This window comes from Pelophylax lessonae (assembly GCF_965119305.1).
Source record: "Pelophylax lessonae genome assembly, chromosome: 5".
In the NCBI taxonomy this organism is placed as follows: domain Eukaryota; kingdom Metazoa; phylum Chordata; class Amphibia; order Anura; family Ranidae; genus Pelophylax; species Pelophylax lessonae.
In genome coordinates this window covers 128,832,827-128,857,462 of record NC_138772.1, presented here as the reverse complement: position 1 = coordinate 128,857,462, position 24,636 = coordinate 128,832,827, and the positions used below count along the sequence as shown (strand labels likewise).

At 38.8% G+C, this 24,636-nt stretch overlaps 1 protein-coding gene across 1 annotated transcript in view; it reads left to right on the top strand.

Annotated features, from left to right (window-relative positions):
- LOC309556152 (ferroportin-like) overlaps positions 1–24,636 on the top strand; it is a 61,271-nt gene that overhangs the window by 10,336 nt on the left and 26,299 nt on the right. Inside the window, exons 3-7 of the mRNA XM_082258512.1 lie at positions 2,015–2,082; positions 5,251–5,410; positions 15,000–15,115; positions 17,413–17,539; positions 23,670–23,924. Of these exons, the coding sequence (XP_082114638.1) occupies positions 2,015–2,082; positions 5,251–5,410; positions 15,000–15,115; positions 17,413–17,539; positions 23,670–23,924 (726 nt within the window). The remainder of the gene's footprint in view (positions 1–2,014; positions 2,083–5,250; positions 5,411–14,999; positions 15,116–17,412; positions 17,540–23,669; positions 23,925–24,636) is intronic.

Below are 24,636 nucleotides of genomic sequence, written 5' to 3'. Positions count from 1 at the left end.
TACACCAAAAAAATGACTTTACTCCCTCTGGAATAAACGCATCTCGATGGATCAGTGACAGAGTTCTTTATGAACCAGGAGCTCTCAGTCCCCTTTAATGAAGTAGCACAGGATCCCAAACTGTAGGCAGGAGTATGATGCCTCTTTAGTAGAACCTCACGCCGTTCTGACACTTGCAGGAACTAGCAGCCCACCTGGCTGCCTTGACTAGCAGCTCACCAGACTTCTCCAAAGAATGCCCCGGGACAAGGGATTTAGCTCAACGCTATCCCTGGAAAGTATGTTACATCTGGCAGTCTCTCCCCTTGTATGCCCCTGGGTGTGCTGAGGTACTCACATTTTTCTTTGCTCCCCGCTGCACTGGGCAAAACTTCTGTTCAGGCCTCCTGCGATTCAGATTTTCCAATGCCAGCTCAAGTGTCTTCTGCACAAGACCCAAAGGTAATGGAGATTCCTCTCTACCTCTCCTTTCATTCCTCAGTTCCCAGCCTGAAGGCAGAGGCCCCCAGCCCCAGGGTCCCCTCCCAGGCCTCATAACAGTAACCTCAGCACACTACCATTCACCCGACCCCCCCTGCTGCTCAGGCTCCACCATATTTAAGGCCTGACCCACCCACCCTGCCAGTGCTCTCTGCCTGGAGATTTGGCAGATTCCCTCAAGCATATCAGGACCTCCTGGCCTCAGCTTACTAACTTACAGAAGCTTCTCCAATTTTCTAGAACCAGAAAAAGGTGCCAGAGACCTGCCCTGTAGAGTAATTTAACCTGACCTGGAGTATTTTGACCTAATTACAGACTCACACAACTACCATGAGTCAACCAAATAACTTTACCTACACTAGTTGCACCCTTGAAGGTGCTACACGTATAAGCTCATAATCATGCAATTTCAGTCTAGTGTCTAGATCAAATGAATATTGTAGCCACTATAATGGAATTACATGCGTATGTCTTGTGCACATTGACGAACACAAATATGCACAACAATGCACATAAATATGCGCCAGACTAAACATTTTTGTATGCTGGATTTCTCTGCCAGCTCTTGGAAAAAAAGATCAAGCATAAATGAGATTGTTAATACATCTGTGTGCATGTAGCCTAAGGTCTACGTATTATAAGGTACCATGCTGCCTGCAAACAATGATTCCTGTACTGACTCTGCTTAGTCTTACCTTTCCTGTTACAGCAGTTGGTCAGACTCAGTGCTCTTAGTAATCATTGATAAGTAACAGAACTGGTCTGACATTCTCCTCTCTTCCTTTACAAGGCAAGTCTATGTGAGGACACTTGGTGCGAGGGGTATGGCTGTTACTTAGCTCTGTCAGAACAGAACACTGCAACCTGAGAGCAGGAACACTGAACATACTGAGGGAAAAAGGGATGTATGACATTTAAAAGCAAAAATCAGTCACAAATTTTAACCTGTGGAAGTACAAGTCTATAAAGAGATACATGGTGTGGATTTTAATTCAGCATTTTTTAAAAAATAGTTAGGAGATCAAAAATTCACCGTAAATATAGCTTACTTTATAATCTATCCATGTACAGTTTACTGGTGTTCTCTGCATTATAGTGATAGTATAATATATGTATAAATGATGGGAATTTTCAGCAGTACAAATGGGCCTGTAATCCATGAAGACAGCTGTAGCACCATGTCCAACAGAGATGAGCAATTATGTATAATGCATCGTCTGGCTCCACTGGCTAGTTAAGCATTATGTATAGCTTGGAACAGTTAAATACAGCTGTGCACAAAATGCTTGCAGTCTCTCATCAATTAATTTTGCTGTACATGAACTTGTTAGATGTGGCTTCTTACTGCAGCACTCAGCTCCTGGTCTGGGCTGATTATTTTTGGCCTGTGTCCCTACTGCGTCTCTGCCATTGCTGCCAGTTCACTCTCTGCTAACCTCATATAGAAATGATATATTTGATTGTTAAAAAATGTTATGTCATCTTACTGGGCATCCAGCAGTTAGCTTTATATCTGTTTTTGATTTGTTGCCAGGTCCAGCGGTAAACTATCTGATGGGACCAAGGTTTCTTGTCTATGTAAGCTGTGCATTGTCAATATGGGTAAGGTCATTTTTTTTCTAGTAGTGTCATCATTTACAACTTTTGAAACCGTAAATCGGAATTACAGTAAAATAATTAAAAAGTACAAAAAACATACGTGTTTTTTAAACATTTTTAACATTTAACATTTTTACCACCTATGTTTTTTTAAACATAAGTGGTAAAATCATTGCTAATGAATATCATTTATTTATTTATTTTATATTTATTTATAAATAAGAGGTACCTTGCACATAAATTAAAATTCTATTCCAATCTATCCCTGTATGTATTGCTCTGAAGGATATCATACAGCTTCAAGTCAGTACATAATTTTTTGCTCTACAATAACAATAAAACAAAATAATATATTTATTAAACTCGTTATACTTAAATTTAGTCCTAAGGAGTATTTAATGTCTTCTCATACTATTTTGTTCAAATAAAATATCTGGCTTGTCCAAAGCTTTGTAAATCAATACAGTAAGTAAGCATACCACATTCAAGGAGAATTTTATATTCCCAGAAGAGCTGAAGCTGTTATAGCTGCAAAGAGTGGGCCAACTCAATACTGAACCCTACGGACTAAGACTGGGATGTCATTAAAGTTCATGTGTGTGTAAAGGCAGGCGTCCAAATACTTTTGACAATATAGTGTACATGGATTGAAAATTGGCCAATTCAGCAAGGGCAGGTTAAATGGAAAAAAAACTGAATCTTTTATGGGCTGCCTTAGTTATAAGGAATAAAGTGTGAAAAAGAGCAGAGCCAAATGCTAGTGAAAAAAAGAGGCGAAAAACCCCAAATAACCCCTTTTCTTTTGGGCAGGAGGTTCTTTCACCCCTTTGTACTACAGCGCTTCTATAAATGTTGAATACAACTTTATTGCAAAGCCATTCTTTGGATGTGGTGTGCTTGCTCAAAATATTTGTAAATGGTATATAGACAAAACATCTGCTACAAAGAAAACCGTACGCCAACTCAAAAACTGAAATACAGAGGTATAAAAATTTAAGAAATCTCAGAGCACAGTACATCAATACAAAAAGGGTTTTCTTGTTCAATATTTTTATTGGATTTTTTTTTTTTTATGTTTGCATATACAGTGCCTTGAAAAAGTATTTATACCCTTTGAAATTTTCCACATTTTGTCATGTTACAGCCAAAAAAGTATGTTTTTTTTTTTTAGGATTTTATGTGATAGACCTACACAAAGTGGCACATAATTGTAAAGTGGAAGGAAAATGATAAATGGTTTTCAACATTTTTTACAAATACTGTAAATGCATGAAAAGTGTTGCATGCATTTGTATTCAGCCCCCTTTTACTCTGACACCTCTAACTAAAATTTAGTGGAACCAATTGCCTTCAGAAGTCACCTAATTAGTAAATAGATTCCACCTCTGTGTAATTTAATCTTGGTATAAACACAACTGTTCTGTGAGGCCCTCAGTGGTTTGTTAGAGAACCTTGGTGAACAAAAAGCATCATGAAGGCCAAGAAACACACCAGACCAGTCAGGGATGAAGTTGTTTAGAAGTTCAAAGCAGGCTTAAGTTATAAAAAAAATATCCCAAGGTTTGAACGACTCATGTAGCACTGTTCAATCCATCGTCTGAAAATGGAAAGAGTATGGCACAACTGCAAACCTACCAAGACATGGCCGTCCCCCTAAACTGACAGGCTGGGCAAGGAGAGCATTAATCAGAGAAGCAGCCAAGAGGCCCATGGTAACTCTGGAGGAGCTGCAGAGATCCATAGCTCAGCTGGGAGAATCTGTCCACAGAATAACTATTAGTCGTGCACTCCACTAATCTGGCCTTTATGGAGTGGCAAGAAGAAAGACATTGTTGAAAGAATGCCATAAGATGTTCTGTTTGTAGTTTGCAAGAAGCCATGTGGAGGACACATCAAACATGTGGAAGAAGGTGCTCTGGTCAGATGAGAACAAAATCAAACTTTTTGGCCTAAAAGCAAAATGCTATGTGAAAAACTAACACTGTACATCACCCTGAACATACCATCACCACTGTGAATTATGGTTGTGGCAGCATCATGTTGTGGGGATGCTTTTCTTTAGCATGAACAGGGAAGCTGGTCATTGATGGGAAGATGGATGGAGCCAAATACAGGACAATCTTAGAAGAAAACGTCTATAGACTTGAGACTGGGGTGGAGGTTCACCTTTTAGCAGGACAATGACCCTAAACATACAGCCAGAGCTACAATGGAATGGTTTCGATCAAAGCATATTCATGTGTTAGAATGGTCCAGTCAAAGTCCAGACCTAAATCCAATTGAGAATCTGTGGCAATCCTAAGCTATTTTGCAAAGAAGACTGGACAAAGATTTCACTCAATAGATGTGCAAAGCTGGTAGAAACATACCCCAAAAAACTTACACCTGTAATTCCAGTGAAAGGTGGTTCTACAAAGTATTGTCTCAGGGGGGCTAAATACAAACGCACGCCACACTGTTTAAATATTTATATGTAAAATATTTTGAAAAACATTTATCATTTTCCTTCCACTTCACAATTATGAACTACTTTGTGTTGGTCTATCACATAAAATCCTAATAAAATACATTTATGTTTTTGGTGGTAACATGACAAAATGTGGAAAGTTTCAAGGGGTATGAATACTTTTTCCAGGCACTGTAAGTACAAAAAAAATCAAACTTTGTAGAAATTCTTCTGCAAAAAGTAAGAATACAGCAGAAAATTTTGAGGTGCAACATAACCAAGAGAACCGTACAAAAGGCAAAATTATCGTTTTCAGTTAATCTATGAAAAAATCTAAAAAATACAGTGACAAAACTGTACATAAAAGTAAGGCAGTTAAAATACAATTTAAAAATACTAACATTGTTGTTTGAAAAATAATGCTGGTAATAGTGGTGTGCAGACCTTTATTGCTAATTATTTGGCCACAATGTTGGCCTTATATATTTTTATTTTAAAAACTGTGGCATGGATCATTTATAAGAAGTAGAATTTATAACATTTTGGTATAAACTACAAACAACTAACACTTTAAAATCATTTTTCTTAACATATTAGACAAATGCAATGCAATGGGGATTTTAATCTCAGGGCACAGTTGGAGTATGAATGGATCTCAGCATCCTGGGAAGAGGTGTATGGAGTTACCTAGTAACACTGTTATTTGTTCTGTATTCTTCTATTAGGGGGATCGCATGTGGCATTTTGCCATCTCGGTGTTCCTCATTGAGTTGTATGGACATAACCTGCTACTAACAGCTGTATTTGGCTTAGTGGTGGCTGGCTCTGTATTGATATTTGGAGCTTTGATTGGTGACTGGATTGACAGGAAACCAAGGAATAAAGGTAAGCTCCAGAGATATAAGAACTGTATTATCTAAGAATTATTTTGTGCTTTGTGCATCATTACAGGAACTGGAGGGTCTTTGATTACTGAATATTACATTCTGGTTTTGAATAAACAATATTTTTTACTTTATGCTATAAAACATATCCAATAAAAAAAAATAAAAAAAAACCTAATTTCTTCATCAGTTTCTATTCTGCTACATTTTTGGTAAAAAACAAGTCCCAATAAGCGTATATTTTTATATTTGCGGCAAAGTTATAACGTCTGCAAACTATGGGATAGATTTATGTAATTTTAATTTTTTTTAAGTGTTTTCTACTAGTAATGGGGGCAATCAGTGTTTTTTAGTGGGACTGCGACATTGGGGTAGACAAATCTGACACGGGTAAGTGACACTTTTTGGGGACCAGTGACACCAGTACAGTGATCAGTGCTAAAAAATGCACTGTAGTAATGACACTGGCAGGGAAGGGGTTAACATCAGGGGTGATTAAGGAGTTAAATCTGTTCCTTGGGAGTGCTTTCTAACTGTGGGGGATTTGCTTTGACTGGGGGAAGACAAAGATCCGTGTTCCTGCTTAGCAGAAGCACAGAATCTCCATCTTCCCCGGTAACAGAACGGCGATCTGCCTTGTTTACATAGGAAGACTGCCGTTCTGCCCCTCTTGGGAACGATCGCGGGGTGTCGGAGAACATTGGGTCCGTCGGACCTGCCGATTGACTCCTGCTGTGTCCAATCACAGTGGGAGCGGGTCGCCGCGGACACACATGTACGCCCCAGATCTGGAACCAGTAATCATGTACAGGTACGTGATTTTGCACAGGAGGGCCACCCTTCCACAGTATACATGCATGGGGTGGTCTGGAAGAGATTAACTACTGTACTACAGACACATGAAACAACATGGTATTCTCTAAGAATAAATGAAATACACTTGTAGAAGTTATAGGGTTAATTCACCTTCTCAGAAAAAAGTAAAGGGTTAACCAACACCGTACACCCTCGCCACTCCCCACTTCCCACCCCCTGTCCTTGCTGTCTTGCCTCCATGGGTGATGAGCTGCCAGTGCCCATGCAGTTGGTGTGGCGGTCTGGGGATTTGAGATCCCCGCTATTCTCCTTCTTTCTGTATCACTGCCAGGACAAATCAAAGCAATGCCCTGTGCCGGTGCTGGGCAATTAGATCAGTCCCAGAAGCCCTGCAGAAAGAAGGGGGAGAAGAGCGGGGATTTCAAATCCCGGACCACTACACTGACTGCATTGGCACAGACAGCTCATTACCCATGGAGGTAAGTAGTGGGGACCAGTGGGAGGATGTAGGGTGTTAACTTTCTCTAAAAAACTTAAACTTACATTTTAAATACATGTGACGTACTGCAGTCTTTTGTGTCAGACCAAGGTTATAAATATGCTGTTTATGACCAAGTAATTTCATTTAATGCCATGTACAGAGAACCAGCATATGCCCACAGTATTATGGAATTTGTAAAATCATTTGCATCAATCCCTGACCCATTAGAATATCGCTAAAGCAAATTCTGCAGTCCTAAATGCATACACAGTTTTTCAGATAAAAGCTGAACTCTGGGTAGATATAAACGACACAAATTAAATCTTTTTCTACCAGATCGATTTTTTCATTTTTTTTACACGCATATTAAAATCTGCATTTTTTGCTAGAAAATTCCTTACAATCTCAAAACATTATATTTTTTCTGAAAGCAGAGGCCCTATAGAAAAAAAATATGGTAGTTGAGTTTTTGTGTTGCGTGATATTTATCAAATATATATTTTTAGTATAAAAAAATACACTAAAATGGATTTTAGTGCACACAAGCACGATATAATCTCCGAATTTTGTATGTAATAAAAGATGATGTTTTGTTGAGTAAATAGATACCAAATACGTCAAGGCTCAAAATGACATGCTTCCACAAAAGGGTGAACAATTACAGTACCAAAAATTATCAGCGGGAGTTACTTTAAAAGCTATTAGAGTTATCCAGTTAACAATAAATGAGGGACATTTTTCTCACTCCCACAGCATGATGATACTCAATATGTCAAATTTTTTGGTGTGATTCTTGCGCTGTCTTAGAAGGTTAATATTCTATCTTTATAGAAAAGAGGGGAAGTGATTGGCGCTGCCAGTAAGGGGTGTATCAACAATTGTGTGGAATAAAGTGTCAGAGGTTACTACTCAATGCTCTGTAACCAGTCTGGTGTACAGACTGAACTCACACTGGTGTGGGATAAAGGGAGAGATAGGTGGCATGTGCAATATATATATATATATATAGATAGGTATCACGTCACTTAAAATTGATATCATATAAAACATAAATCAGCAGTACATATCATTTACATAAAAACATAAAATCATGTGCAATATGTGCAATAAAGTGCCAAGTGATGAATATATGAATAGGTATGTGAAACGCTAGAAAAAATAATAACAAATAACCATGAATGGTATAAAAGTGCTGAGTGCCAGTGAAAAATTGATCTAACAGATCAATTAGAATAAAGAATATATATAGATAAATAAATAAAGTAAGACGAATCGAACCACCTAAAGTGCAAAAACTAAACACAATCATGTGTGACAAAACCGTAGAGATAAGAATATACAGTTGATTGGAAAGGTCACTGAGAAAAAATATATAAAACCGCAAATGAATTATAGTACAAATAAGTGCAAGATCAAATAGCTGCAATATAGCCAAAAAATATTCTTAAAAACTTGAATTGAGGATGCTATAAAAATACACAAAAAAATACACAAAAAATAAAAATATATATGATGTGCAGAGAGTCCCAAGTAATATAAATAAGTGCAGAGTCCACAAGTTTGATAAGGTGCTCTTTTTTGAGGTGACACTGAGTGGATGTATACGTAAGGAATCGAGTGCTCCCCTTCCAGTAGATCCCGCGCTTACCAGAGCTAGGTCCCCCAACAGGGGTGAATCGCAGGTCGATAATAGGGATCGCTCCCATACAGCAGGGGTTGTATACGTTGCCATGCGTTCCACCCACCGGATATGCGTCCCAAGCTGACAGACCAAAAGGCGGAAGTGATGTGGTTAGGCTCTCGACGCGTTTCGTCACACTGACATCATTGAGAGTAGCGTAGATGACGTCAGTGTGACGAAACGCATCGAGAGCGTAATCACATCACTTCCGCCTTTTGGTCTGTCAGCTTGGGACGCATATCCGGCGAGTGGAACGCACGGCGTTCCGGATACATCCTGCGAGAGAGGAAGTTGCGGTTCCTAAGCCAGGCGGACATGCTTGTTTGACTCTACCAATGTGAGTACCTGATTTTTATAATAAATAAAGGAATTTAAGAAAACGATCCTTCACTATATGAGGCAATTTTCCATACATGTCCTGGAATTGCCCTTAAAATTACCCCTGGAGTACTGATGTCGGTTTAAGTCCTTTATAACTGCTCTGGAGAGTGACCGGGGCAGGAGGAATCATTAAAGAGGAACAGGGTCCGGACCCCTGCTATATGGGAGCGATCCCGATTATCGACCTGCGATTCACCCCTGTTGGGGGACCTAGCTCTGGTAAGCGCGGGATCTACTGGAAGGGGAGCACTCGATTCCTCACGTATACATCCACTCCGTGTCACCTCAAAAAAGAGCACCTTTTTAAACTTGTGGACTCTGCACTTATTTATATTACTTGGGACTCTCTGCACATCATATATATTTTTATTTTTTATTTTTTGTGTATTTTTTTCTGTATTTTTATAGCATCCTCAATTCAAGTTTTTAAGAATATTTTTTGGCTATATTGCACCTATATGATCTTGCACTTTTTTTGTACTATAATTAATTTGCGGTTTTATATATTTTTTCTCAGTGACCTTTCCAATCAACTGTTAATTTTTATCTCTACGGTTTTGTCACACATGATTGTGTGAAGTTTTTGCACTTTAGGTGGTTCGATTCATCTTACTTTATTTATCTATATATATATATTCTTTATTCTAATTGATCTGTTAGATCAATTTTTCAATAGCACTCAGCACTTTTATACCATTCATGGTTATTTATTATTATTTTTTCTAGCGTTTCACATACCTATTCATATATTCATCACTTGGCACTTTATTGCACATATTGCACATGATTTTATGTTTTTATGTAAATTATATGTACTGCTGATTTATGTTTTATATGATATAAATTTTAAGTGACGTGATCCCTATCTATGTATATGTATTGCACATGCCACCTATCTCTCCCTTTATCCCACACCAGTGTGAGTTCAGTCTGTACACCAGACTGGTTACAGAGCATTGAGTAGTAACCTCCGACACTTTATGCCACACAATTTTTGATACACCCCTTACTGGCAGCGCCAATCACTTCCCCTCTTTTCTATATATCTACCATATAACCCTTTTTAGTGCTATATTTTGAAGTGGGCTGCAGCCAAGTTTTTAATTTCTCATCCTAAGCGCGGATTCACCCTTGCTCCTTGATTAATATTATATCTTTATCCCCAATGCTGCTCGTATATTGACTGAAACCTTGGACAGTATGGTAAATATATTTTAATTTTACTTGTTTAACACTTTTTTTTCCCACCTTACTTCATTAATACATAATAAGGAGGGTAACAAGCCCCATATGTGATAGCACTGGGCAGGTCATAGATACACCTTTAAAGATATCAGGGATCTATTCAACCCTTAATGTCTCTTCTGCCTTCTGCTCCAGTCAAGTAAGTAGTCAATCTAGTAAAGATTGTGCTAAATCCGCTGTTTACTTGGCTTTTAATTTTGACAGCCCTAAACCAGGAAGGGCTCAGAGCTGGTTGCTTCCAGGTTCACTCTCTGTAGAAGACATTGGGGTACAGATGTTCTTCCAAATCAAAATATGTGCCACGCTATGTATAACAATCCTATTGTGTATATACACACTCAAATCTGTGTTCACCAAACAGTAATAGACACTAGAAAGTAATATATGCAATTATATAAAAAATGATATCAAATAAAATAACATGTAAGGGTGCTAAATAAAGCTGCTGCAGATGGGTCGTGCCCCTAACTTACATTTAATGCAGTACGTTGCAAGGATGAATGACTGGAATGCAAGATGTTTGTTTTATGGGCATTCGCATTGAGTGCAGTGAATGACCATAAAACAGGGCAGCAGGGCTGGATGGCAAACATGTGCCCCCCTGCCTACAGCTAAACACCCAGTGTGCATGGCTTATCAAATACCAAGAACAAAAATGTAGTATATTGCAGTTTACCAGTCCAGTGGTGGCTGAATTACTTTACTTTTTTTTTTTTAGTCTTTTATCCTTTGTTTTTACTCATCCTAACAGTAATTCACTCCCTGTCCTAGGAAGACAACACTTACCTACGCTACTCTCTCTGGTGAAGCAGCATGGTCACCCTAAGACAGGACTACAAAACACCTTATCCCCTCTTTATCCATTGCATAGCAGAGAGGTTTTCTGTAGTCCTCTGAGATTGCTGCAATGTAATAAACTACTATAAGGGTCCGTTCAAACGTAAGCATTCAGTTGCAGTGAGTTAATGCACGTGTCTTAATGTGCAATATAACAAATGTTAAACTATGTTGCGGTAAGGTAGCCCATATATACATATAAAAAATGAATCCAGAGCACATCCCTCACATAGCAATTACAAATCATTATGGGTTAATAAATAAAGGATACATAAAAAATAATCATAATAAATTAAGGAGCTATAGAAAAGACACTATACATGCTTGTGTTCTAATGTCTATAACAACCAATCAGATTGTAACTGTAATTATTTTAGTGCGTATTAGAAGGTTAAATTGGGAATTGTTCCTATGGAAACACTTTCATTACTTACTTTACCTCCGCTGTCACAGAATACTCCTACAACCCTTTTTAATCAACTGGTAAATGATTTCTATATATTGGTGTCCAAGCTTATGAATCCGCATATTTATAATTTTTTTGTAACCTTCTGGCATTACAGTAAGACTGAGATCAGATTTCTTTTCATATTATGTATAATTTATGTATGATATTATATATGCATGTATAATTTCCCTAAAATGACTCAGTTTGGACAATTTTGGTAAGAACATTGTTATAGTTTCTTCCAGAGATAAAATATGGCAAAGATCATGGTTATGTTAAGGTTTGTAAATCAAAGTTACACTAAACTCTGGTCTACAAAGGTAAACATTTCATTGAAGTATGTATTCCTAATTCAATAAAATACCTTTAATTGCACTCAGAGTTCTCCAAATCCAACTTCATTTTAGAGGGTGGCTACGTTAATTCTTTATGGTCCCACTGTATTAGGAACTAGGTGTGAAAATATGGACTTTATAGGCACAAATATAAAAAAAAAACATAAACCCTAATAATATTTAAAAATACAGTTGTCAGCTTAGCTGGCCATACCTTATTCCTGGTCGGATCCACATTGTACGCAACAACCATCTTTATCTACCAGCCTTTACAAAGTTCAGTGGTGAGTTATGCTCCTGAAGAAGCGATCGCATCGTGAAACTGTGTCGAGCTAATACTCCTATTACCACCATATAGCATCGCGGCCACGCCGACATCCCCCGAGGGGCTTTTGGTATCTATCATTATCCCTTTAAGGGATTTGGCTACATGACCGTAGTTGCTATTAGGGTTTATGTTTTTTTTTTATATTTTTCATGTAAATGTCATTAATGTTTTCCTCCTTTTTAAATTGTATGTTGTTCTTGTGTATGAATACATTTTGATATCTTTTATATATGTGCCTATAAAGTCCATATTTTCACACAAGTTCCAATACTTTCCATTAGGATGTGGCATACTGTTTACTTCATGCATTCAGGTTGCCACCCCTGGTAATGCACAATCCCATCCCTTCCCTCACTGTATTTGGGAAAGTAGCCACAATGTCTCTTCTGCAATAAAATACCCCACCTGCATGATCGCTGTCCTTTCTGGCACTCTAAACTGAGCTGTGCAGCTCAGCTTACAACGCAAGGAAGGTCTTTGCGTGCTTGAATGATGGCCTCTTGTGCATGTGCAGGAGTGACGTCATCCTGCACCAGCCAGTGAAGAAGATGCCAATGTCGGCGAAGGACCATTTGAAAGATCCTCTTTAGTTTCACTTTCAATAGTATCTATTATCTAATACCTACTTATGGAAAGCACCGCACTCATATGCCAGTTTCACGGTCAATACAAAGGATCAGTGGCGGTAACCCTCCATCCCCAAAATCTGACAATAGTAGTAAATCATTCCTTACCAAAATTACTGATGGTCAGTGGCATTAGCCCTCTTTAATTATTGGTGGACAGTAAAATAATAAAACACCCCCTTCCACAAATCATTGGTAGTTAGTGGCAGTAATATAACCCCCCCCCCCCCCAAAACCAGAGAAAGTTGTAGGGAAATAAAGGAAATCTCCCCAGTGAGACAGCAAAAAGACACAAGACAGAAAAAAAAATATTGGGTTTTAACCCGTTCCTTTCAAAACTAAGGGCAACTTTGTTTTCCTTATTGTGGATAGAATTAGGGAAGGGTTTAACCCCTACCAGCTTTTTTCTCTTTACTTCTTGTCCCATAGTTAAAGCAGCAAATAAGAAGAAATCCCTCCAAAGTGAGGGAATCCTTGGTTTTCACCAGAACGAGTGTCCCCATTAGAGGTTTTTCTCTCTATTCTTGTTCTGGAGACAACTCAAAATGTGTGTTTTTCTTTCAATTTCCATTTCGATGATAATGGTAAACAGGACACATAGAGAGGGTGGATCTCCCTTACAGAAACACAGATCGCAATAAAGACAGGTGTTTTGCCTTCAGTTATACTAAAGTGGCACTAAACAATGTTCTAATCCATACACATTTGCTACTTGATAGCCTTGTAATTTATTTTCCATTAAACAATTCTTACTGTGCTTTTCTGCCTCCTTGTAATGTCTCTCCTGAACCTCTCCTCTCCCAATCACATCCGTTTGTTTGGAATGGGCAATTCACAGGAGCAGTAGTCATGCACTGCTCTATGCGCACTATACATTCAATAGTCCATAGAGCCTAGTCCATCTGGGGGGGGGGGGGGGGGGGGTAAGCAAAAGAAGGGGGCTACATTCCCACATACAGTGAGACCATGGGGGATGAATGTAGCCACCCTCTAACAGGAAGTTGGATCACAGCAGCAAAAAAAATCAAGTTGGAGAAGGCTGAGAGCAAAAGAAGGTACTTTTGTGAGACATGAAGGCACTTTAAATTTACAACCCTGAACATAAGCATGATCTCTTTTTTGAGTTTAGAGTCACTTTAATGATAGTATTAACATTTACCACTTATATGAAAAGATTAGTGTGTCTCATCAGAAATCAAATTAACTAATTCTGCAATTCAATAAATGAGTTGGCATGTGTAGGGAATGAGAGTGTCTCAGTTCGAGTTATGTAAGTACACAAGAAAAAACTGCCCAAGGGACTTTGCGGGACACAACCAAATGTATAAAATATACAAAAATGTACTATTTAAAGATTAGACAGATTTTACACACATTTAAAAATTGTTCTGTTGAACATAATTACAGATAAATGCACATGAATATCCATAGTTACATAGATCCTGATTTGACTGAAAATCCTGGGAGTGGATACTAATGTATTGAATCTCTACACGTTTTGCGAGACAGCACTCGCTTCCTCAGGAGAGATAGGTATAGATGTCTAAAATTAGAGACAAGGTTGTTATGAGAGGTAAAAAAGGGGGGGAGAACTAAAACTTACAAAAATAATCCTGTAGAGCTCCAAACATGGTTAGCAATAGTGTGGATTATTAATTTTCCTGAGTCTCCCACATGAGAATAAAAGGAACATCTGGAGAAAAACACCCATAGGTCCAAATGGTTCTTCCCGGGGGTTGTGGAGGGGAAGGGGACCAGCCAGTACAAGGCAATATCCAGAATTCATTCACATAGGTGTAGTAAAGGTGCTAAATGCCAAGCCTTGCTGCTCTTCACTAACTGTATTAAAACAGAGAGCACCCCCCCCCCCCCACAGTAAAGTCTATTAAAAAATATATTCTATAAAATTAAATTATGCTCACATTGTAATCAAAGAATGTATCACATAAAACTATAATAAAACAGAGAAAAGGACATGCCCCTTGAAACTCATTTTCTAGGATGCATAACACTGTATAATGCACACATAAAAGTGCAAGTGGAGAAGAGGCTAGCCAAGGGTTCTAATGGCTCCCAGCACACTACAGTAGCCTTACAGATTTTATGGGATACAAGCTTTGGTATACACTCTTGCTTGTGAGCATGATTTCATTTAATACAAAAATGTGTTTGTTTGTTTTTTTGTACTTTATGCCTGCACCACTCTTTGTTAAATCCCCCGGTATACATTCAAATATGGTGAAACATTTACATGTCATAATGTTCCACTGTCAATTCATGAAATAAAATAAATGTAATTAATTAATTAAACAAGACTGCTACAGGCATTAGCTCTATGTTTGCTTTGGTTTCCCTTACTTTGGGTTTTGTGTAATATAATGTTAATGCAAAATTGCTTTCTTCTTTTTGTAGTTGCTCATGCATCGCTGTTCATCCAGAATTCATCTGTCACAGCTTGCTGCATAGTCCTGATGCTGGTCTTCTCCTATAAAAATGAAATAGAACAGATATGGCATGGATGGCTTACAGTAAGTCTATAGGTTGTATTTTACCGTCAGGCCTGTCACCTTCTGGTTTTTTACTTGTGTAACCTATATGGATCTCAGACGTTTAGGTCCATTAGGTTTGTCAACAGGAGTACTTTACAAATGCATTCAATATGCAAAATATCATATGGGGAGAGTATTTATGTTTTGATTTATGTAGCATCTCAGAATTACCCTTTAAGATACAGCAGCAGGCCCCCTGCAAAAGCCCAGGCATAGGCATACATTAGGCACATCAAGTGGATTCAGAAGTGCACCAAAGGCTTAAAGTGGATTTTAAGGCAGAAAGTTTTTTTACCTTACTGTATTCTATGCAACAGAGACAACTGAGTACTATCCGTGATACTTTTTTTATTTGCACTAACATACAAGCTTTCGGCGTATGTCCCCTTCTTCAAGATCCAAGCAGTACTCAAGTACTGCTTGGATCTTGAAGAAGGGGACATACCCCGAAAGCTTGTCCTGAAAAATTGTATGTTAGTGCAAATAAAAAAAGTATCACGGACAGTACTCAATTGTCGCTGTCGCAAGTGCACTAATATGGCTACAATGACCTCAAGCATGTATTCTATGCAGTAAGGTAAAAAATCTTCTGCATGCAGCCCCCTAAATACATACCTGAGCCCGATCTCAATCTAGCAATGTACACTAGAGCCGAGGCTCTCTCATCTCTTTTCCTCCTCATTGGATCAGATACAGCAGCAGGAGCCATAGGCTCCTGCTCCTGTCAATCACAGCCAGTGACAAGGGAGTGAAGGGCATGGCCGAGTCACACTCTGTGTGTCTTATGGAAACACAGATCAGGGCTCGGGAGCGAACAAGCACGAGTGCCCACAGAGCAGACAGCTTTCCTCGGCGGGGGGAGAAGCCAGAAGCACTGGCGGGGGGACCCGAGAAGAGGAGGATTGAGGCAGTTCTGTGCTAAGCCATTAGAAAGAGCAGGTAAGTATAACATGTTTGGTATTTTATTTTAAAAAAACAACAAAGTTTTACTATCACTTTAATGAATCTATAACCAAAGAACAAAATTTTATTATATTGTAGCTTACCAGTTCTCGGACATGGTGGCTGCACTGGTTTTAATTTCCAGGTTAAAAAACACTCTCAGTAAGTACAAGCAGGAAATGCAGTGCACTTGTCACTCCCTGTGAACTCCCCCATGTATTGAAGATGAAGAAAGAAAGCCATGTTCTTAGTCCAAATCAGATTAGCAGTCAGAGTGACTACTATGGCTCCCCCATGGATACAGTGAAATGGATGAGCGTAGCCACCTTGGGACAGGAAGTGTGCTATTTAAGTGCACAAATAAAAGAAAAATTCTAAAAATGATGACAAATGCAGCCAGCACATTTAAAGCGGAACTATACCCATAAGAGGAAGTTCAGCTTTTCTTTCTCCTACCCTCTCCTCTATCGTATTTTGAATGGGGGGGCAGGTATCTAGTTTTGAATCCCCACTTCTGCTCCAACCACGTAGGCAATCAGAGCAGACATTTACCCCACCCCACCCCAAACTTCCCCCGCAAGCCGCAAGGTATTGCAGCCAGCTTCCCACACTAAACGTGCTGGCACCGGGGACACGAAGGCCAGGGAAGAACCAACCTGGGTGAGGACTTCGCTGGATCCCTGTACAGGTAAGTGTCCTTTAACAGCCTTTGTAGCTGCTGACTTTTAATTTTTTTTTTTAAAACTGTCTGAAGTTCCTATTTGAGGATGGATAAGCTACAATCAATTAGATAGTCTTTAAAGGTATGTTTTAACACCTTTTAGTACTTTAAACCTGTGTTTGTATGTTATTTTATTGAATTTTTTTTTCTAATGATAGGTTTACAAGGACTTAAAAGAATGTTTGGTAATAAAATGCCGTTTCTTTTAGGAAAGGCTAAAAAGTGATTATATTACGACTTCTTTCCACTAAACCAGAACTGGTTATATATCCTAAACATTTATAATCCCCTTTGATGGTGACCTAATATTTCAGTAGCCCCTTACTCAAGCCTATCTAGCCTAAAATCCTTGCTCCAAGTGCTTGTATTCTATGGCCGGTACTAGACAAATGACAGATGGAATATGTCTGGTTGACAAGGGCAACACAAACCATTTTATTCTTCTTTATTTTTACATAAAACGCAATCTGTGTTTAGCAAGAAGAGATTAGGCAAACTTTGAAGACAGTACTTTATAAGCCAGGCACTTTAGTAAGACTTTACAATCTCTTTATAAGATAAAAAAAAAAAAAAAAAACATTATTTGATTTATGTCTTATGATGTACTTCATAGGTATTCTGTTATGGAGTGGTTATTATATTAGCTGACCTGGCAAACCTTGCAAGCACGGCATTGACCATAACCATTCAGAAAGATTGGATTGTGGTGATAACAGGAAATAACAGAAGTCAACTAGCTGGTAAGAATAACAGAAAAAATATAATCTGCATGTCTTTGAGTTTTATGATAGGTAAAATTACTCAAATACAGTTAAATTACATGTACACAGACATATCTGGCATGGTATGTTACAATCACTGCTGACCTAGGATACCTCTGCTCCCTGTGCTTCTGAAACTCTGGGAGAGTTCCATTAACCCAAAGCTGGAACAAGAGAAAACCCTCATATACAAAGCCCTTCTGGTAGGCAATAGATATGATATGCAACTTTTTTCTACTAATACACCTATTTACATTACCTGAGTTCAGGTGACATTTTACTTGACTTTCCACCTAACCTTTAGACATGGATGGGTGGCAGTATCCTTGAAAGGTGCAATGAAAGTCAATAGGGTGAGGTGTTTAAGGTAGCATTTGTGACAATACAAAATTAATTCTTTACAGAGTGGTGGTATGTATTAGGTAGCTTGGCTTTATTGTCTCTTTTGCCTCCTTATCAGACAGGTAGCTGTTTAGGCATTGGAACAAAGGAGAAGGGAGTTGACAGGCAACAAAGACACAGAGGTCTTTGCACAGTTTATATTGAGGGCTCTTGCATTTAATGCCTATATCCTCTATGGTGCTATTTGTCCCTTTGCAGTGCCACCTTCAATAATATTGGGTAACTTTAATTTTTTTTTTTTAATTCTTAGAAGACCATTACAGGTAAGTAAAACAAGATAAAAGGGATGCAAGATAATTCAGAAATGCTGCTTTATGTTGTGTAAGATGTATTGTGAGCACACAGCTGATAAGGGAGGTGGCAGTCCCTTGAAAGGACCACTTGTCATCCTGGACCTAGAAGCAGTTGTCCTTTTTGAACCACCTGTATAGCCATTTTGTCTGGGCACACCCCGCCATTTCATTGTCATGACTAACACAATAAATTCAGTAAAGGACAGTAAATTCAAGGTTTTTCATTTCATTAAATATACAGCGCCTTGAAAAAGTATCCATACCCCTTTAATTTTTTCACATTTTGTTATGTTACAACCAAAAATATAAATGTATTTTATTGGTATTTTGTGTGATAGACACAAAGTAGCACATAATTGTGAAGTGGAAGAAAAATGATAAACGGTTTTCAAAATTTTTATGAATAAATATCTGAAAATGTGGCATGCATTTGTATTTAGACCCCTTTACTCTGATACCCCTAAGTAAAATCTGATGGAACCAATTGCCTTCAGAAGTCACCTAATTAGTAAATAGAGTCCACCTGTGTGTATTTTAATTCAAACAAGTTTTATTGAGTTTCAAATAGAAATGCAGTACATATATGTGAGCAGTGCAATAATCAAAAAGATAGAAACCCAACATCACATACATAAGAAAATAGCACAAAATACGTACATAGCAACACTTTTTAACAGTAAGACGAGCAAAGGAAGCAAAAGGAAATTTGCACAGGTTTTATGTAATAAAACTATTCAGGAAAGCCTACATTCATATAACTTGCACCATATAAGGCTTGAAAGGCTATGATGACTAAATGTGCAGACTGAACCTTATGAAACACGTGTTGATGAGGACTTCAGCCACCTATCCCATATCTTTTTATATTTAGTTGGGCAAGCTCTGTTGGTGTATATGACTTTTTTTTCATAGGGTAGGGTATTATTCACCTCATTGAGCCACGCTGCAAAACATAGAGGTATTGCTTGTATCCAGCCCCTGGCCACGACTTTCCTGGCTCTGAACAGCGTTTCTTGCACGAATTTGAGAGTATTTTTGTCCATATCAGTGTCGGGAAATAATCCAAGTAAACGTTGTCTGGGGTTCATTGACACCGGAGAACCCATCTGGTTGTGAAGGAATTGGACAATCTGAGCCCAGAAGCCTTGCACACGCAGGCAGTGCCAGATCAGGTGTTCAAAAGTGCCAATGGATTTCAGGCATTTGGGACAATCAGGGCTCCGAGATGGACAAAACTTTGCCAAACATTCCGGGGTGAGATAAGCTTAATGAAGTATATAGGTTTGGGTGAGTCTATCTGACATTTTAGGAGATACAATTTTACAGACTGCAAGAATTTCACTCCAGTCCTTATCAACCAATTCTCCTGCAGCAGTCTCCCACTTGGGTTTGAGAGCATATGCTAATTTGGTTGCAGAAGGGGTAATCAGCATGTCATAAAACATAGACATTAATTTGCAGTGGTCATGACCATATATCACTAGTAATGCATCTAGAGTTTCATAATTGGGTATGTACCTGCAAATTGTGCATACCACCTGTGTGTAATTTAATCTCAGTATATATACAGTTGCATGGTTAAGCCCTCAAAGGTTTGTTAGAGAACCTTAGTGAACAAACAGCATCATGAATTCAAGCTAAGGAACACACCAGACAGGTCAGGGATAAAGTTGTGGAGAAGTTTAAAGCAGGGCTAGGTTATAAAAAAATAAATATCCCAATTTTTAAACATCAAACGGAGCACTGTTAAATCCATCATCTGAAAATGAAAAGAGTATAGCACAACTGCAAATCTACAAAACATGGCCGTCCACCTACACTGACAGGCCAGGCAAGGAGAGCATTAATCAGAGAAGCAGCCAAAAGGCCCATGGTAACTCGGAAGGAGCTGCAGAGATCCACAGCTCAGGTGGGAGAATCTGTCCACAGGACAACTATTAGTCGTGCACTCCACAAATCTGGCCTTTATAGAAGAGTGGCAAGAAGAAACCCATTGTTAAAAGAAAGCCAGAAGAAGTCCCATTTGCAGTTTCCGAGAAGCCATGTTGGGGACACAGAAAACATGTGGAAGAAGGTGCTCTGGTCAGATGAGACCAAAATTGAACTGGCCTAAAAGCGAAATGCTATGTGTGTTGGAAAACGAACACTTCACATCACTCTAAACACACCATCGCCACCGTAAAATATGGTGGTGGCAATATCATGTTTTGGTAATGCTTTTCTTCAGCAGGGACAGAGAAGCTGGTCAGAGTTGATGGGAAGCCAAATACAAGGCAATCTTAGAAGAAAACCTGTTAGAGTCTGCAAAAGACTTAAGACTGGGGTGGAAGTTCACCTTCCAGCAGGACAAAGACCCTAAACATACAGCCCGAGCTACAATGGAATGGTTTAGATCAAAGCAAATTAATGTGTTAGAATGGTCCAGTCAAAGTCCAGACCTAAATCCAATTGAGAATTTGTGGCAAGACTTGAAAAATGCTGTTCACACACATTCTTCAGACAATCTGACAGAGCTTGAGCTATTTTGCAAAGAAGAATGGGTACAAATTTCACTCTCTAGATGTGCAAAGCTAGTAGAGACATACCCAAAAAGACTTGCAGCTGTAATTGTAGTGAAAGGTGGTTCTTCAAAGTATTGACTCAGGGGCGCTTAATACAAATGTACGCCTCACTTTTCAGATATTTATTTGTAAGAAAATGTGAAAACCATTCATCATTTTCCTTCCATTTCACAATTATGTGCCACTTTGTGTTGGTCTATCACATAAAATCCCAATAAAATACATTTACGTTTTTGCTTGTAACATGACAAAATTTCAAGGAGTATGAATACTTTTTCAAGGCACTGTAACTAAAGGCATTTTTATTTTTTCGTTTTAGATAATGTAGAGAGGGATTAGAATAGATCACCTGTCAGGTTTTTATTGCTGTCTGTGTATCTAAGAGATTTACCCTCTCTATTTGTCCTGTTTACCATTATCACTGAGAGTAAAGCCCCGTACACACTTACCGATTGTCGGCCGTAAATATTCGGCCGACGACCGATCCGCCGATTGTAGGCTTGTGACGCTTCCGACAGCCGACAGCGCACTTTCGGCCGAAAAGAATCTGTCGTGTAGACATTAAAATTTTTGTTGGCCAACACCAGAACGGCCGATTGTTCGCCAGTCAGTACAGAATTCGGCCGACAAACAGCAGATTTACAAGACTGGGCATGCTCAGAAAAGAAAAAACACACGGAAAGTTAACCATCACATGACATCACTTCTGCAGTCGGCTGTTGTTGGCCGACAAAATTCGTGTGCAGTCTTTTGCAGTTTTCAACAGACACGACAGCCCTGGACAAAAGACGGCCGATCGTTCGGCCGACGATCGGTAAGTGTGTACGGGGCTTTAGAGTAAAAGAAACTCATAAAATTTTTGGTGGTCACCAGTACAGGAATAGAGGGGAAATCTTTCAATGGGGACACCAATTCTGGTGACTCTGATGATAATTAGGGATTAACTCACTTTGGGGGGCTTTCCTCTCACTTTCTATTTTGGCTTTGGGGTAGGAAGTAAAGCGAAATCTCCCTAATGGGAAACAAGTGGCAAAAAAACCAACAAGGGTCATAACCCTCCTTTACTCTACTCTAACTACAAGTTTTGTCTTTTGTTCTACTTTAGGGTGCATTGTTACAAAGTGTAGACAAGCTTGCTACCCCTTTTATCATCTTGTGTTTTTTATAAGATGAAGGTCTCATGCACACTAAGCTCATGACAGGAGAAAAGCAGCATTAAAACGTGTCTAAAGCCATGTTTATATGCGTTCAGGCATGTCAAGCATTTGGGCATTTATTCATTTCTTTGGCTAGAATAATATTTTATTCTGACAATTTCAACAAATAAATGCTCAAGCACTAAATGCGCCCAGCGTTTCGGTGCATTCAGACACATTTAGGTGCGTTGGGTATTTTTTCTGAATAAATCTCCTTTCCTGAACGCGGTTTTGGTGTGTTCAGATTGCTGCACCTAAACTCTCCTGCCTCCAAATGCCTCTAAAAGTATATGGGTACTTGGACACAGAGGAGTGTTTAGGGGCGGAAAAAAAAAAAGGCAAACGCCTGTAAATTGTTTTTTGACAGCTGTAGTGTGCATGAGGCCATATAGGTAGGTAAAGGAAAAGGGATTAGAACAGACATACTATATTCCAATAGCGCTATTGTCTACTTAAAAGCACTTTTGTGTAGTCATAACTAAAGCAGATTCCCTGAAAGCAAGCATTTTGTTACAAATTTACACAAAAATTTCCCAATAAAAACAATCTCAAAATACATAAAAAAAATACTAGGTGTCCTTTTGGATTCATTTTAGATAATAATAAAAGGGAAATAGAAAATGTAACAGGTACAGGAAGCTACAATGTTATTTGCTGATTTCATGTTGGGAAAACAAGTCTTAACATAATAGTTTTAGATAATGATAAGAGGGGGGAAAAATGTAACAGGTACAAAATCTAAACTATTATCTGTTGAGTTCATGTTGAGGAAAACATGTCTTAACATTAGTGAACACATTGCATATTCAGCTACACATTAATTCTTAAGATGTTCATGCTATTACATGTGCTTTGATGTTTCTGTATGCTGTCATTCTGCAGTATGTATGTGTACGGGTTAGGTTTTTTTTTTTTTTTTACATTAGCATGTCTTTGAAATGCTAATAAATATCTCAGGCATTGTTTCATAATTCTAGAATGAAGAGTTCACAAACCAGTAAATTATGGTAATTTATGAGATGTGACATACTTCTGCTTTTGCCTTAGGGCTGACCTGTCTCATTCCGCTTTTAAATAGTCACATTTTTCATAATAATGTATAACAACACAGCAAATGTAGTTTAAAATGAAAATCTATCTCAACATGTTTAGTTTTGGATAGGGATAGTGATGTCTGTGTCCTTGTTGATTCGATTTTTTCTCACTTCCTGTTGACACAACAGGAAAACTTTCAAAGAAGGAAATACAACAATGAAACATTTTATAAAATAGGGTTGGAGATTCTGTTATTTATAAAATACATTTTAGCGTTGCTATAGTCGATGTGCAGTTGTCAGTATTTGTTTCATTTTCCCATGGCCTTTTGTTTTAGACAACTAGCTTAGAGAGTAGATAAAATAGTAAGGAAGCTTCTTGTTTAATTGATGTCTGAAATAATAATCATTGTATGAAACAATGTGGTTGGAAGCAAAGCATCTGAAGTTCATTGGTAAAACCTATAAAGCAGATGTCTAGTTAGTTTTGGATAAAGTGGGGAAATATTATAACATTTAGCAAACTGCAAAAAATACTAAAAATCTTAAGGTAATATATTAAACATTAGGATTGTGTATTCGTCTGTTTATGTAAATTGGTGTTATTTACTTCCAAAATTTAGGAATGAATGCAACTGTTAGAAGGATGGATCAAGTCATTAATATCTTCGCCCCGTTGTCGGTGGGTCAGGTCATGACTTGGGCTTCCAATGTGGTTGGCTGTGGATTCATTCTTGGATGGAACCTGGTGTCACTGCTTGTGGAATTTATCTTCCTTTCCAGGGTTTATAAAATGGTACCTCAGCTGGCTGTCAAGCCACAGCATTCTATAGGAGAGCATTATTTAGAAAGGCAGCTGGAACTTCTCAATGTGCAAGGTATGTTCATGGTCCTAGAAGAAACCAGTCTACACATTTAATCTCTATAATTTCTAATGACAGAGTACGTTGGACTTCTATATAAAACCTACAAATAAGCCTCAGTTTTCTTGGCTGTAAGGCAGTGGTTCTTAACCTGGGTTCGATCGAACCCCAGGGGTTCAGTGAGTCAGTCTCGGGGGTTCGGTGGAGGTCAAGACACACACCCAACTTATATGATTCTTTATGACACGCCCGGCTCTTCCCCCCGAGAAAATATTACTGATTGTGAGGCCGAGCGCACCCCGGGAAATCAGAGCTGCGGTCGGGACATTTCACAGCCATTACACATAGACACTTGACGCTCCGCCCCCTGTACCTCCCCCAGCATGTTTCCAGCCTATCTCCTGCAGGCTGCTTGCTGCTTGAGTGGGCGGGATGGAGATGTACCTGACCATGGAGATTGCGCCCGCCTGGAAGAGCGAAGTGTGAGCAGCTGAGCAGAGGGAGCCGAGTGAATGTTCCTGGAGGTAGGCTCAGCTAGCTGTACATGGTGGGTTAGTTTACAAGCACCTCTATGCTAAGTCTGCTGAGTTACTGCAACTTAGCATAGAGGTGCTGTTAGCTGACAAATGGAAATGCATGTCCTTTTCATTTAGCTCAATAAAGCATTGTGAATGCCCCCTGGTGTGTGCCCTCCTGATACCCCATGGTATGCCCTCCCAACACCTCC